Source organism: Garra rufa, chromosome 12 (assembly GCF_049309525.1).
Source record: "Garra rufa chromosome 12, GarRuf1.0, whole genome shotgun sequence".
Lineage (NCBI taxonomy): Eukaryota > Metazoa > Chordata > Actinopteri > Cypriniformes > Cyprinidae > Garra > Garra rufa.
Window position 1 is genome coordinate 42,902,165 of NC_133372.1, and position 16,445 is coordinate 42,918,609.

The 16,445-nt window shown below is 35.1% G+C and overlaps 1 protein-coding gene across 5 annotated transcripts in view; it reads right to left on the reverse strand.

Annotated features, from left to right (window-relative positions):
* Positions 1-256: 256 nt before the first annotated feature.
* pacsin1b (protein kinase C and casein kinase substrate in neurons 1b) overlaps positions 257-16,445 on the reverse strand; it is a 37,690-nt gene continuing 21,501 nt past the window's right edge. For 3 of the 5 annotated variants that reach the window (XM_073852004.1, XM_073852003.1, XM_073852002.1), the window contains 9 exons: positions 10,442-10,555; positions 8,861-9,017; positions 8,462-8,697; positions 8,141-8,296; positions 5,027-5,202; positions 3,631-3,751; positions 3,414-3,544; positions 3,129-3,319; positions 257-1,799 (listed from right to left, as the gene is read on the reverse strand). In XM_073852004.1, coding sequence (XP_073708105.1) covers positions 1,690-1,799; positions 3,129-3,319; positions 3,414-3,544; positions 3,631-3,751; positions 5,027-5,202; positions 8,141-8,296; positions 8,462-8,697; positions 8,861-9,017; positions 10,442-10,501 — 1,338 coding nt within the window. In that variant the 5' untranslated portion in view covers positions 10,502-10,555 and the 3' untranslated portion in view covers positions 257-1,689. Of the gene's footprint in view, positions 1,800-3,128; positions 3,320-3,413; positions 3,545-3,630; positions 3,752-5,026; positions 5,203-8,140; positions 8,297-8,461; positions 8,698-8,860; positions 9,018-10,441; positions 10,556-15,990; positions 16,120-16,172; positions 16,281-16,445 lie in introns of those variants that run through there. The other 2 variants (XM_073852006.1, XM_073852005.1) reach the window with 2 other exon arrangements.

Consider the following 16,445-nt stretch of genomic DNA (forward strand, 5'->3'; position numbering starts at 1 on the left):
TTTTTTGGCATAAAAGAAAATGTATCATTTTGACCCAAACAATGTATATTTGGCTATTGTTACAAATACACCCATCTACTTAAGACTTACGTTTGTGGTCCAGGGTCACAAATATTACTTCTTTTTTCTTATCTATTGATTTTAAGTTGAAATATGACGGATTTACTCCAGACTGTTGGACACTAGTAAAGATCTTCTGCAATCCTGACCTCTAGTGGTGACCCAAAGCTTTGTATTTCACTCATTTGCATTGGTCTCAGATTCATGAGGGTTTTTTTTTTATTGTGAACTTGAATGGAACAGTTACTACACTGCCATGAAGAGTAAAACACATCAGTCCAGTCTAAACATACAGTATATATACATCACCTCCTCCATCCACAATCCATAACAGCTGAGCCTGAGTGCAGCTCTCAGGCTAAAAACAAGGCTACAGTGTTAAAAACATATGACAAATGAAATCACCATCGATTAGTATTAACATTGTTGCGCTAAATAAGGAGTTTGCCCACTGAATCAATTACGTATTGCATGTTAAAAGACATTCCCAGTCTCATAAACAGGCAAAAGGCAGAAGAATAAGCACTTGGACACACTTTTCAATAGCATCTTCCCAGATACCACTATGAACCACAGTTCAATGGTCATGAAATCATAACTAACATCCAGACTCAATAATCCTGAATTTGTTATATAATTAAATCCAAAAATGAACAAATAAGAATGCATTAGATAAATTAAACATCCTTGCCTTCCCCTTTTTTCAGAATTACAGTTCTGATTAATTAAGGATTTATTACAAATTAGGCTCGAAATTCCATCAGCAATCCTTTAGGATGAGAAAAAAAAAAAAAAAAAAAAAAATTATATATATATATATATATATATATATATATATATAAAAGAGTATAGTTCTCCATAGTTATGAGGTCTTACAATTTGTTCACAGGCTTTTACACTTTCTTAAAATAGGTTAAAAAAGAAGAAAAGATAAGAAAAAAAAAAAGAATTTAATTTAAGTGTTTTGAGGCATCATTTGCATCTTGACGCATTAAACTGACCCTATTTACACGTTTCTGCTCTCATTGTGCACAATTCATCAAGAATAATATGTTTGAAAAATAAAAATGCTCCGCCTCTACAAAGACTCTCCTCATCAAGCCCTTTAGTTTGTGAGCCCCTCCCCTCAGCCACATGGCTCCGCCCACTTCCCCGCGAGCCAATTAGCATAAAATCAAGTCCCGCCCTTATTGAATATCCTGCTTCACACATAAATATGTCAAATTATGTAAGCGAAATAGATGCCATTTCATGTTGATACACAAGAAAGGGCCACTAGGTTTAAGACAAAACCTCCACTTCAAAATAAAAGTCTAGTATACACATCGCATAGCCGATTCTCGCTATGCTAGGCTTCATAGACGGTGTTACATTAATAATGTTACAGGAGACCATACGCAAACACATGTCAGCAGCACAAGAATTCATACTGAACATGGCTACATGGACGCACAGAATCATTCCCTGCTCTCACTTGGGTACGATATGTGTTTTGGGATACTGTAGGCTTTTTTCGTTGCGGTATTAAGGAAATGCTGCGTAAAGCTTCTCAGCAAGTCAATCAGGCAAGGAAATTGTTTCTCTGAAATCTCCAAAAGTCTTTAAGGCCTTCTTCACCTCAAAAGGCAACTAAACAGGCTCAACGTAGTTTGCTGGGTACAAGCCTTGCTGACCGCTGTCCAACCGGCCTTTGCACCAACCCTGCTCGTCCTCATCCTCCAGTTTGGTCAGCTCTTCTCCTGCAAAAACATATGGATCTATGGTTAACATGAGCTTATAAAATTCAAAAGTATGCATTTTTTTAAAGAATAAAGCACTTATTTTGTAGTAGCTGTGGTAGTTTCATGTATTTGATCTTTCAGTGGATCATTGTTAAATAAAAGTATTCATTTCTGATCATCCAGAAGAAAACAATGTATTAAGAGCCAGGGGGTGAAAACTTTTGAACAGAATGGATATATATTTTTATTTTTTATTTTTTTTAGCCCAAATATCATATTTCTTCATTTAATACTGGCCTACAGATGCTACAGAGGATGCTTACATGTTTCTCAGAAGACAAAATAAGAGACCTTCAAATTCCAAAAGTTTCCACCCCACGCTCTTAATGCATTGTGTTTGCTTCTGGAGCATCAGTGAGAGTTTGAACCTTCTGTTATAGTTGTATAGTCCCTCAGTTGTCCTCAGTGTGAAAAGATGATCTCAAAATCATACAGTCATTGTTGGAAAGGGTTCAAATACACAAAAATGCTGAAAAACCAAAGAATTTGTGGGACCTGAAGGATTTTCAGGACAGACAAGGGACTCATGAACGGCTATGACTAAACAAAACACTGTTTCTTGAGAAGCAAATCAGCATATTAGAATGATTTCTACAGGATCGTGTGACACTGAAGACTGGAGAAATTATGCTGAAAATTCAGCTTTGCATCAAAGGAATAAATTACACTTTATATATTTTTTTTAATACAGAAAGGAGTCATTTTAAACTGCAAAAATATTTCAGAATATTACAGTTCTTACTGTATTTTTCGTCACATATGTGACCCTGGACCACAAAACCAGTCATAAGGTTAAATTTTACAAAACTGAGATGTATATATCATATGAAAGCTCAATAAATAAGCTTTCTATTGATGTATGGTTTGTTAGGATAGGGTAATATTTGGCCGAGATACATCTATTTGAAAATCTGGAATCTGAGGGTGCAAAAAAATCAAAATACTGAGAAAATCACCATAAAAGTTGTCCAAATTAAGTTCTTAACAATGCATATTACTAATCAAAAATTACATTTTGATATGTTTACAGTAGGAATTTTACAAAAAATCTTCATGGAACATGATCTTTACTTAATTTCCTAATGATTTTTGGCATAAAAGAAAAATCAATAATTTTGACCCATACAATGTATTTTTGGCTATTGCTACAAATATACCCCAGCGACTTAAGACTGGTTTTGTGGTCCAGGGTCACATATATGCAGCCTCAGTGAGACTTCTTTCCAAAACATCTTATTAATCTCAAACTTCTGAAGGGTATTTTGGGTTTTAATTAGCAATTTTCACCTGCTTTAAATGTGAGCTCATCTTGTTCTTGTCCATCGTAGTCATACAGCGCTCTTACTCGCACTCCTTTACTCTCCTCTTCAAATGGATTTCCGCCGCCGTTTGTTTCGCTGGCTGTTTGAGCCGCAGGTGGCTGCTCGTCATCGGACCATTCGGCAGAATACTGCTGGTTCTTCTCATAACTGCTCACGCTGAGAAGAGCAACAAGATAAGAGACGCTCAAATAAGTATCTTCATAGATTATATTATTAACAAAGAGCATAAATAGCACAAAAATATCAATACCTGCCCCGGCTGCTAGTCTGCGGTGTTCCCGGATCTATACCATGCGTGATTTGAGTCAGCATGACTCCATCGTGGTTCCTCTTCACCTTCTCCTTCTTATTAATGGAGTGGCCCAGCTCTGGGTTGAACTCCTGATTCAGAGACAGGATGGATTATAAGTAATACTCAGTAACTAGCACCAGATATGTCCCTCAGTGATCCCACATACGGACTTTACCTCAAACTGAGGCCAATTCATGTGCATGCCTGGTCCATGGACGTTGCTGAACCACTTGAGGTCTTCTTGAGCACTGGCTGAGGCGATGTTTCGCTCCAGTTCTCTGTAGATTGCAGCATAGCTGTAGAGATTGAATTATAGAGATTATTAAGAGACTGGTTTGGTAAATGCAATTTTCTTTTACTATATTCATTCATATTTAAATAGGAAGTTGGGACTGGACAATGAAAGGATGCTAAAATGATAATTTATGAATATTGTATATGGGCCAACATATATATTTAGAGAAAGACTGTAAATTGTGAAATTATATTTTTGTTAAAGTTTGAGGTTGGTATTATTTTTAATGTTCTGAACCAAAGAATTTGCGGGACCTGAAGGATTTTCAGGACAAACAAGGGACTCTTCACTAAAAAAATCTAAAAAAAAAAACAAAAAAAAAAAAACTGCTGTGTATCATTCAGGTAACAACACAATATTAAGAATCAAGGGCATGTAAACTTTTAATTTCTCTTGTGGACTATATGTAAACATCTTTTATGTGAAATATCTTATTCAGGTCGGTACTAAATAAACAATAACATGAATTTTGTATGATCCCACTTATTTTGGTAAAATAATTAACATTTTACAGTTTCTGAAAGGGAGGTGTAAGCTTTTGACCTCAACTGTAAATGACCTCAAAAGGCACGAAAAACTAAAAACTAAGTATATTTAGGAATGCATCTATGAATTTTATTTCAAATAAATGCTGTTCTTTTGAACTTTCTATTCATCAAAGAAGCTTTTCACATAAATATGAAGCAGCACAAATATTTTTAACATTGACAATAATAATAAGCAGTTTCTTGAGCAGCAAATCAGCACATTAGAATGATTTCTACAGGATTGTGAGAAAGAGAAAGAGAGAAGTGCCTTTTGCTCACCAAGGCTGCATTTATTTGATCAAAAATACAGGAAAAATGCATGCAAAAATGAATTTTCAGCATCATTTCTCTAGTCTTTAGAGTCACATGATCCTTCAGAAATCATTCTAATGTGCTGATTCGATGCTCAAGAAATTTCTTATTCCACATTTTTTGCTTAATTTTTATAGAAAACATGCATCATTCAGGATTGTTTAATGAAAAGAAAATTTTTATTCGAAATAGAAATCTTTTGTAACATTATAAATGTCTTTACTGTCACTTATCAACTGAATGCATCCTTGATGAATTTTTTTTTTTTTTAATAAAACCTTACAGACTCCAAACGTTTAAAACTACCAGGACACTATCATTTAGATTACCTAAAAAGACATGAAAAAACAAAACCCAAGTATGTTTATGATTGTAATATGTTTCTAGAAAGAGGAGGGGAAAGTCGCAGGAGACTAGATCTGTGATTTGTAGCTGACCTTTGGCTCTCTGTGAGGTTAAGATGGCGTTTGACATCCAGAAGCACTTCCCGAAGGAAGTTCAGCCTTTTCTCCTCAAACTGCTGGCACTGCTCGAACACCACGTCCATGTTCTCCATGTACTGTGGCGTGCACTTGCTCAGCTCATCAAGGTTTTTCTCGTATTTCTCTTTGGCCTGAAACACAAAACAAACAGTATATTAAATCCTCTGACTTGTTGTATATGAGATCCCATTATTATTTCAAATGTGAAGAGGTAAGCCATTTACATTGGAGATCAAAAGTTTACATATACCTTGCAGAATCTGCAAAATGTTAATTATTTGAGCAAAATAAGAGGGATCATACAAAATGCATATTATTTTTTTATGTATTACTGACCTGAATTAGATATTTCAAATAAATGATGTTTACATATAGTCCACAATGAAAATAATACTTGAATTTATAAAAATGTCCCCATCTAAAAGTATACTTACACTTGATTTTTAATACTGTGTTGTTACCTGAATGATCCACAGCTGTGTTTTTGTTTAGTGATAGTTGTCCCTTGTTTGTCCTGAACAGTTAAACCACTGCCATTCTTTAGAAGAATCCTTCAGGTCCCACAAATTCTTTGGTTTTTCAGCATTTTTGTGTATTTGAACCCTTTTCCAGCAATGATTGTATGATTATAAGATCCAACTTTTCACAGTAAGGACAACTGAGGGACTCATATGCAACTATTACAGAAGGTTCAAACACTCACTGATGCTCCAGAAGAAAAACTGTGCATTAAGAGCCGGGGCGTGAAAACTTTTGAATGGAATGAGGATGTGCACATTTTTCTTATTTTGGCTATATGTATTTTTTTAAATTTACCCTGATCTTCAAATTCAAAAGGATTTCACCCAAGTTTTTCAATGCATTATGTTTCGTTCTTAAGCATCAGTGAGCGTTTGAACCTTTTGTAATAGTTGCATATGAGTCTCTCAGTTGTCCTCAGTGTGAAAAGATGGATCTCAAAATCATGCAGTCATTGTTGGAAAGGGTTCAAATACACAAAAATGATGAAAAAAAAGAATTTGTGAAAACTGAATGGTTTCTCTGAAGAACAGCGGGCAGTTTAACTATTCAGGACAAACAAGGGACTCATGAACAACTATCACTAAATAAAAAAACACAGCTGTGGATCCTTCAGGTAACAACACAGTATTAGGAATCAAGTGTATGTAAACTTTTGAACAGGGTCATTTTTATAAATTCAGCTATTATTTTCTCTTGTGGACTATATGGATACGTCTTTTATGTGAAATAGCTTATTCATCTTATTTAGGTCAGTACTAAATAAAAAAACAACATGCATTTTGTACAAGAGCATGCATACATTATCTTAACTGACTAATGTGATTACATAAGTTGGTTTTATTGATGCAGATGGGATGGTTTCATAGATAACTACAGCTGTCACTCAGCTGTCCAGCTTGTCTTTTGTACTGTGTCTCAGCTGATTCCTCTGGGACTCTGGGTTAAGTGTGTCTAATGGATGCTGGGTTAGGGTAAAGGCTAATGAATTGGCTGTACACTGTGTGTAAGAGCCATTTATTGAACGTCCCTGTGTTGTTTCGCATTAAATGGTCCAAAGGCAAAGTAGTAATATGAAAGTAAGCTCTGGGGAGTCAGACCTGCTGGTATAATGAATAGCGGATGAAATTGCTCGAGGATATTTCCATGCGTTGCCGTCTGTTGCTTCTTTTGTGGTGAGACTTAAAGGCTGATTTTTTTTGTTCACAGGCGGGTGAGAGAAATGTCACATAAAGTGCAACATGAATTTACATAAAATACATTGGCTGAGGATTCCAGGTAAACATTTTTATGGATACTGCTAAAACAGAAAACCAAATATGGAATGGTAAGATTTTTAACGCTTTTTTAAGTCTCTTCTACTCACCAAGCCTGCATTTATTTTTTCCAAAGTACAGAGAAAAAAAACAGTAAAATTGTGAAATATTTGTACTATTTAAAATAACTTCTTTCTATTTGAATATATTTTAAAATATTTATTTATAAAATTATTCCTGTGATCAAAGCTGATTTTTTTGCATCCTTCAGAAATCATTCTAATATTCTGATTTGCTGCTCCAAAAACATTTATTATTATGATGTTCAAAACAGCTGAGTAGAATTTTTTCAGATTTCTTTGAATTTAAAGTTCAGAAGAACACAATTTATTGGAAACAGAGAACTTTTGTAACATTATAAATGCCTTTATCATCACTTTTGATCAATTTAAACCATCTTAGCTAAATAAAAGTATTACTTTCTATAATTTCTTTCCCAAAAGTTACAAAAGCTTTTTGTTTCAGATGAATGCTAATCTTTAAATCTTTCTATTCCTCAAAGAATCCTGAAAAAAAAAAACAAAAAAAAAAAACAGCAAATCAGCATATTAAAATTTCTGGATCATGTCACACTAAAGACTGGAGTAATGACGCTGAAAATTTAGCTTTGATCACAGGAATAAATTGCATTTTAAAATATATATTACATAAAAAGCTGTTATTTTAAATAGTAAAAATATTTCACAATATAGCTGATTTTTTGGTTTAAATAAATGCAGGCTTGGTGAGCAGAAGAAAAAAAAAACTAAAAAAATCTTACTGTTAAAAAACTTTTGACTGGTAGTGTATGCCATGCATGCAATTTCAAGGCATTGCTCCAGCCGTGGCCTAATGGTGAGAGAGTTGGGCTTGTAACCCAAAGGTTGCCGGTTCGATTCCCACACCGGCAGGAATTGAAGGTGGGGATTGTGAATGAACAGCGCTCTCAACGCTCTCCCCGGGCGTTGGAGAAATGCCTGCCCACTGCTCCAGTGTGTGTGTGTGTGTGTGTGTGTGTGTGTGTGTGTGTTCACTTCTCACTGCTGTGTGTGTGCACTTGGATGGGTTAAATGCAGAGGGCCAATTTCGAGTATGGGTCACCATACAATATGTCGCGACTTTCACTTTCAGTTACTCCACATTGACTTTTAAGTGCATAACTGAACATAACTTTTCGGTTTGTTTATGCTATGAAATTGCATTAAAAATGCATGTTGTGCATTATGCATTAGCATGCACTATTTTCTTGCCTGACCTTCTGAACGTCGTTTTTGCACTTGTCCAACTTCTCCTGGAGTTTCTTTTGCTGATCTGTTGTGACAGACGCCTCTCCTTTGCTATTGGCCTCCCTTGTAGATGCAATTTTTTCTTCCTTGCAGACCATGTGGTATGTTTTCTTTGCCGTTTCCAACTGAAAATTGAAGATAAGATGAACTTGATAAGCATTAGCACTTAAAGTCAATTGTTTGTAGTTTCAAGTGAGGATATTTCCAAGATATCTTGTGTTCCAAGTCAAGATCTAACATTAAAGATGCATTAAGCATTATCTATGGTTATAAGTGGAATATAACCTTACCTCTTTGAGTTTTTTGGCCCAAGGTTTCTGGGCTTTCCGGAAACCCTCCTCCGCCTCTTTGGTTTCTTTAAAGCCGCCCATCATTTGTTTGTGGTAGGCCTCTTTCTGCCAGTTCTTCACCTTCTCTAAGTCCTCGTTCACCAGGTTATTTTTCACCTCCTGGTGCAAGTCGCTCACCTTTTCTGCTTCTGTCATCAGAGCGACCCAGGCTCTCTCCAAAGTCCCATACTGCGGCCCTGCATGTGGCAATAAACAATGTGTTAAAACTGATTGAGTGAGAAAGCGAGGTCAAAAGCAAAGCTTTTTTAGCTTAAGAAGCAACAAAACATTTCGCTTTCAAGAATGTCACTTTAAATCCATTCAAGGATTTCTGTGCACACATCATCAATCTTTCAGCACCTCTCTCCACTAGCTGCCTCCACCTCTTGGACCAATCGGTGAGCTGCTGGGCATACGCCTTCTCGATCTTGGCACGCTCCTGTATGCAACTCATCATGTCATTGCAGAGTCGATGGCCATCCTCGATTCGCTTTACTGTACGCTTGTAGTTCCCAACCTGAGAAACATAAGATACATAGGTCAAGTCCTGGACAGAGCAGTAGTAAAGCATTAGAGCTAAATGATCTGTAATTCAATTGAAAACAGAGACTGTCCACTTTTTCAGTGTCCTTGGCTCTGGAAATACAGTATTTCTTCATAGGGGTTAAAAAAACAATCAAAACCAAATTTTATTTAATGTAAAATAAGAGTGGGCCATATACAGTTGAAGTCAAAAGATGTAAATTATTTTACCAAAATAAAAGGAATCAAACAAAATGCATGGTATTTTTTTATTTAGTACTGACCTGAATATGATATTTCACATAAAAGTTTGATCTGTCCTGAACAGTTAAACTGCCGCCTTCTTTGGTTTTTCTGCATATTTGTGTATTTGAAACCTTTCCAACAAAGACTGCGTGATTTTGAGATCCATCTTTTCACACTGAGGACAACTGAGAGACTCATTTGCAACTATTACAGAAGGTTCAAACGCTCACTGATGCTCCAGAAGGAAAAAACTATGCATTAAGAGCCAGGGGGTGAAAACTTTTTGATTTTGAAGATCAGGATAAATTTAACATATTTTGTCCTCTGGGAAACATGTAAGTTTCTTCTGTAGCTTCTGAAGGGCAGTACTAAATGAAAAAATACGATACTTAGGCAAAATAAGAAAAATTGTACACATCTTTATTCTTTTCAAAAGTTTTCACCCCCGGCTCTTATAGCAATATGTTTCCTTCTGAAGCATCAGTGAGCATTTAAACCTTCTGTAACAGTTGCATATGAGTCCCTCAGTTGTCCTCAGTGTAAAAAAAATGGATCTAAAAATCATTCAGTCATTTTTGGAAAGGGATTAAATACACAAAAATGCTGAAAAACCAAAGAATCTGTGGGACCCGAAGGACTTTTCTGAAGAACATGAAATGTAAACATCTCTTATGCAAAATATCTTATTCAGGTCAGTACTAAATAAACAATAACATGCATTCTGTATGATCCCTCTTATTTCGATCAAATAATGAACATTTTGCAGATTCTAAAAGGTGTATGTAATCTTTTGACTTCAACTGTATAGTAGGTTGCTTTTACAGACATAGCCAAACTTCCTAAACAAAAATATAATAATAAATATATGTTAGATACATTTCTACTGCAGTCTGCTCTATAATATATAGCAGATAAATCAACAATGACACAGTTTTACTTCTAATACTATGCTAATACCATGCTGATCAATATAATGTTTGGCACACTTCCACATCAATGACAGTTGATTAGTCAATATGATACAACATCACGTGACAGTCGCTAACAGCATGTTTGGCATCTAATCAACCACTTAAACTTCACAGCCATGGCTGGCTGTACAAATGAGATATTTAACATACATGGGTGATTAATAATATGCAAAAACAGCATGTAGTAAGATTTAAGCCTGACCTCCCAGAAACTGTCAGTGGTCTCGTCGGACATGGCGTACTCATCGTAGGCACCCGACATGCTGTGAGATTTGGCAGAGCAGGACTGAAGCTAATGAATGAAATTCACCATGTACTGGAGAAAAGAGAAAATGACGAAGTGGTGAGAACATAACAGGACCTCATACATTAAAATTATGCTTTGTTAAATACATTTATACTATCAAAATATCAACTTGGGCCATGCATTTAGTAATTCAAAAGAATAGTTTACTGAAAAATGCATTGGATGCACTGCAGTGAATGGGTGCCGTCAGAAAGACAGTCCAAACTGGTGATAAAAACAAACTCAACATTAAGATGTTTTTTTAACTTCAAACTGTTGCTACCAGCTAAAATATAAGTCATCTGTCCAAAATATTGACTTCAGCAGTTAAAAAGTTTTCTTGTCTGAATCAGGAGAAAAATCATGAATCATTTACAAGCAGTAAAAAACTGTTATGGCTAAACAAATATGGTGGTGGATTTTGATGTAAGCGCTATGGCTTTTTATGCTAAATCACTGACAAAAAGAAAACAAAGTGGAGACCAAAACAGCCCTGGAGGAATCTTTTAGCAATCATGTGGAAACTAGATCTGTTGTTCTGGACATGTACGCTCTCAGACGGATCTGCAAGGTTGTTTTAAACCAATATAGTTCCTCCACTAACCCAATATTTCTGTGAGCAGTGATTCATGAAAAAGTCATTTCAACCGAATCAAAACAGAGACGCTGTCTGACAAAGCCAGTCGTTGCAATTTCCTATACAACACAGGGAATATTTGTAATAGTAATGGCTTAAGTTATGTTGTTTGTGTTTGTCTAAACCCAGACAATACCTAATTTAATCTGTTAAAAAGAAAACTTCATTAAAATGTTATTTTTGCACGTACACAACAATCAAAAACCTGCTAATGTGACAGATTAATTAAGTAGAGATCAATGTGATTTTGTATGTTCTACTATATATATACAGTCGTGGCCAAAAGTTTTGAGAATGACACAAATATTAGTTTTCACAAAGTTTGCTGCTCAACTGCTTTTAGATCTTTGTTTCAGTTGTTTCTGTGATGTACTGAAATATAATTACAAGCACTCCATACATTTCAAAGGCTTTTATCGACAATTACATGACATTTATGCAAAGAGTCAGTATTTGCAGTGTTGGCCCTTCTTTTTCAGGACCTCTGCAATTCGACTGGGCATGCTCTCAATCAACTTCTGGGCCAAATCCTGACTGATAGCAACCCATTCTTTCATAATCACGTCTTGGAGTTTGTCAGAATTAGTGGGTTTTTGTTTGTCCACCTGCCTCTTGAGGATTGACCACAAGTTCTCAATGGGATTAAGATCTGGGGAGTTTCCAGGCCATGGACCCAAAATGTCAACGTTTTGGTCCCCGAGCCACTTAGTTATCACTTTTGCCTCATGGCACGGTGCTCCATCGTGCTGGAAAATGCATTGTTCTTCACCAAACTGTTGTTGGATTGTTGGAAGAAGTTGCTGTTGGAGGGTGTTTTGGTATCATTCTTTATTCATGGCTGTGTTTTTGGGCAAAATTATGAGTGAGCCCACTCCCTTGGATGAGAAGCAACCCCACACATGAATGGTCTCAGGATGCTTTACTGTTGGCATGACACAGGACTGATGGTAGCGCTCACCTTTTCTACTCCGGACAAGCCTTTTTCCAGATGCCCCAAACAATCGGAAAGAGGCTTCATCGGAGAATATGACTTTGCCCCAGTCCTCAGCAGTCCATTCGCCATACTTTTTGCAGAAGATCAATCTGTCGCTGATGTTTTTTTTGGAGAGAAGTGGCTTCTTTGCTGCCCTTCTTGACACCAGGCCATCTTCCAAAAGTCTTGGCCTCACTGTGCGTGCAGATGCGCTCACACCTGCCTGCTGCCATTCCTGAGCAAGCTCTGCACTGGTGGCACTCCGATCCTGCAGCTGAATCCTCTTTAGGAGATGATTCTGGTGCTTGCTGGACTTTCTTGGATGCCCTGAAGCCTTCTTAACAATGCAGTGGAAAGTTTTTTTTGGGATTAAGTAAATTTTTTGGCAAAGAAGGACTATGCAATTCATCTGATCACTCTTCATAACATTCTGAAGTATATGCAAATTGCTATTATAAAAACTTAAGCAGCAACTTTTCCAATTTCCAATATTTATGTAATTCTCAAAACTTTTGGCCATGACTGTGTATATATATATATATATATAATTATTTTTTTTTTGTAACAATATAAACTACCATCTAAAAGTTTGGCGTCAGTCAATTTTTATTCTTTCTTTTTTTCATACAGAAATTCATACTTTTATTCACAAAGGATGTGTTAAATTGATTAAAAGTGATAGCAAAGACTTATATTGTTACAAAATATTTATATTTTGAATAAATGCCATTCTTTTTTTATTCCTGTTATTTTTTAAACCTTTTTTTATTCATGAAGAATGCTGAAAAAAATCCAACATTGATAATAACAGTAATTAATCAGGATATTAGAATGATTTTTGAAGAATTATGTGACACTGAAAACTGATGTAATACCTGACAAAAATTCAGCTTTGCATCACAGGAATAAATTATATTTTTAAATGTATTAATATAGAACACCATTATTTTAAACTGTAATAATATTTCACAATATTACTCTTTTCTGTATTTTAAATCAAGTAAATACAGCCTTGATTAGCATATAATAATTTTTTTAAAAACATTAAAAATCATATTGATCCCAAACTTTAAGCCACAGTATATATATATATGTTTATATCCATTTTATATACTATATTTTCACTCAAAGAGAAGTCACTTAAAACAAGTTTTGAACACAAAGGTGTCATCTGACGAGGCTACACAAATTATTCAGTATGATTAAATCACACAGCCACCTTAAATCTGGCCACATTATGCTTGAAAACAAAGCTTCAGTTTGTGGCCTGATTGTATCATGATAATTTATTTTTCTATCAGTGATTGACGACTATCTCGTCACAGTGACAGACATCAAAGTGAAAACACTGAAGAAAATTAACAAAAACCTGTAGAGAACAGACAAATCCAATGCCACAATATCACACAAACACAACCTTGAATGCACAATAAAATCGTAAGACATCTAGTATAACCTTGGAAGAAAATTTATGAACGCCATTCTATGGCTCGCTGAAGGCATACCAAGAAAAGAACAAAACCGACATTGACAAATGACTCAAGTGATTTCTGAGTGTTTGCATTGATAATAAAATTATAGGTGAGCCCTTATGATGTCACGCCATTATTCAGACCTGAAAGGGATGTTCTGATTTACGAGCCTCAGTTATTTATTAAGACTCTCAAAGGGGGCTGAATAATAATTGGTTCAACTGAAACCAACAAATGTGAAAACAAAAACAATGATGTGCAACACGAATGCACCAACAGTGATATCAAAAGTATAAAATCATAACCTTTGAAAAGTGCTTTGATCATAAGATTAAGCATTTAAATATCACCTTCCTACAATAATAGACATTGATAGGAGACATACAGTGAAAACTGATAGGCATATGCATTTATTGTAAGTATCTGTTATGAAGATTCCATCGATTACAATCAGATTTTCTAACTTTTAAGGCCACATAAACATCAGCATCTGCACTAAGTCTGAATAAAACTGAGGTGTTTGAGCTCCATATCCTCACTATATGAGCCATAAAAGCCTGATGTATGAAATATGATAATAAAAAAAGAAGAAAAAATATATAGGTTAGTTTTTAAACAGTAAGATTTTAATGTTTTTTAAAGAAGTCTGTTCTGCTCACCAAGCCTACATTTATTTGATTCAAAGCATATAGCAAAAACAGTAAAATTCTGAAATATTTTTACTATTTAAAATAACTGTTTTCTATTAGAAAATGTTTTAAAATGTAATTTATTTTTGTGATCAAAGCTAAATTTTCAGCATTCAGCACTACTCCAGTCTTCAGTGTCACATGATCCTTCAGAAATCATTCTAATATGTGACCCTGGACCACAAAACCAGTCTTAAGTCGCTGGGGTATATTTGTAGCAATAGCCAAAAATACATAGTATGGGTCAAAATTATTGATTTTTCTTTTATGCCAAAAATCATTAGGAAATTAAGTAAAGATCATGTTCCATGAAGTTTTTTGTGAAATTCCTACTATAAATATATCAAAATGTAATTTTTGATTAGTAGTATGCATTGTTAAGAACTTAATTTGGACAACTTTAAAGGTGATTTTCTCAGTATTTTGATTTTTTGCACCCTCAGATTCTAGATTTTCAAGTAGGTGTATCTCGGCCAAATATTGTCCTATCCTAACAAACCATATATCAATAGAAAGCTTATTTATTGAGCTTTCATATGATGTATACATCTCAGTTTTGTAAAATTTAACCTTATGACTGATTTTGTAGTCCAGGGTCACATATGCTGATTTGCTGTTTTAGAAACATTTTTTATTAGTAGTATTACTATTTAAAACAGGATTCTTTGATGAATAGAATTATCCAAAGATCAGCATTTATCTGAAATAAAAAGATTTTGTAACATTATACACTTTACCTTTCAAAAGCTTGAAGTATATATATTTTTTCTTTTTTTGGGAAAGAAATTACAGAAATGAATACTTTTATTTAGGAAGTTAATCAAAAGTGATGAGATTTTTATTTCAGATAAATGCTGTTCTTCTGAATTTTCTATTCATCAGTAATAAATGTTTTTTGAGCAGCAAATCAGAATATTAGAATGATTGCTGAAGGATCATGTGACTGAAGTAATGATGCTAAAAATTCAGCTTTGAAATCACAGGAATAAATTACATTTTAAAATATATTTAGATAGAAAACAGTTATTTTAAATATTAAAAATATTTCAAAATTGTACTGTTTTTGCTGTACTTTGAATCAAATAAATTCAGGCTTGGTGAGCAGAAGAGACATTAAAAACATTAAAAATCCTTACTTTTTGACTGGAAGTGTATCTATAAAAAACCTTTTAAAAAATATTTTGTCTAAAGCTTCAAAAAACGTTACAGGGTTAAAAAAAAATTATAGTGCAAGTTGCTTAAAAACAATTTGGCAAAATGGCCTCAGTTTGGGCAGCATGTTCAGTTAATCCATTCAAAGTGACATTTAATCATTGCACATGACTCTATTTGGCACATTAAACAAAAGGACTGTAAAAGTGGTTTGGGCGTCCTAATTATTGATTGACTCAGATCATAGCAACATTGAAAACATTGCATCACAAATCCATAAATCATGCCACATTATTTAATCAATTTCAATATTTAGATCTATATTTAGATTACATTGTCATCCAATAACTCACAGATAACCTTATCTCGAGATTTAACATCAAATTATGTGAGACGGTATTGGATAACACAAGCACAGTCAAATACAATCCACACGCCAATCGAACAAAGGTCACGGCATGTATGCACTAAAATAGACAAAAACACTTTAACCAGTTGCATATGAGCATCATTTTAACTCTCATAAACTCAATGAATCATACCTTGAATGCAATGCAAGGTGCATAAAAGCGTCTGCCAAATGCATGAACGTAAACATGAGTCGGGCAGTCAAAAACAAAACCCCACGCTACTCCCAAACAAAGCTCTCACATGCATCATCTCCTCCATACTGATGACGAACGCTCCAGCCATGACAAAAGAGGAAAAGCAACAAAAGGCTCACCGATCCCCCCCGTTCAGCCAGGGCACAGGCTGCCTTCAGATACCAGGCACGTGGGACCCTCCACCCCCTAAAACCAACCCAACCGCCGCTCCACTCCACACTTTTGTTCAGTTTCGCCTCTTTCTTCCTGGGTTAAGCGTTTCGTTAGGATTTAGAGTAACTGCAGATGCAGTCAAACTCACTGTATCTCTAATGCTGGGTAGTTAAAAATGCTTCTTGGTGGATAAAGTGGGTGTTTACAAGTGCAGCAGTGTGTGTGTGTGTGTGTGTGTG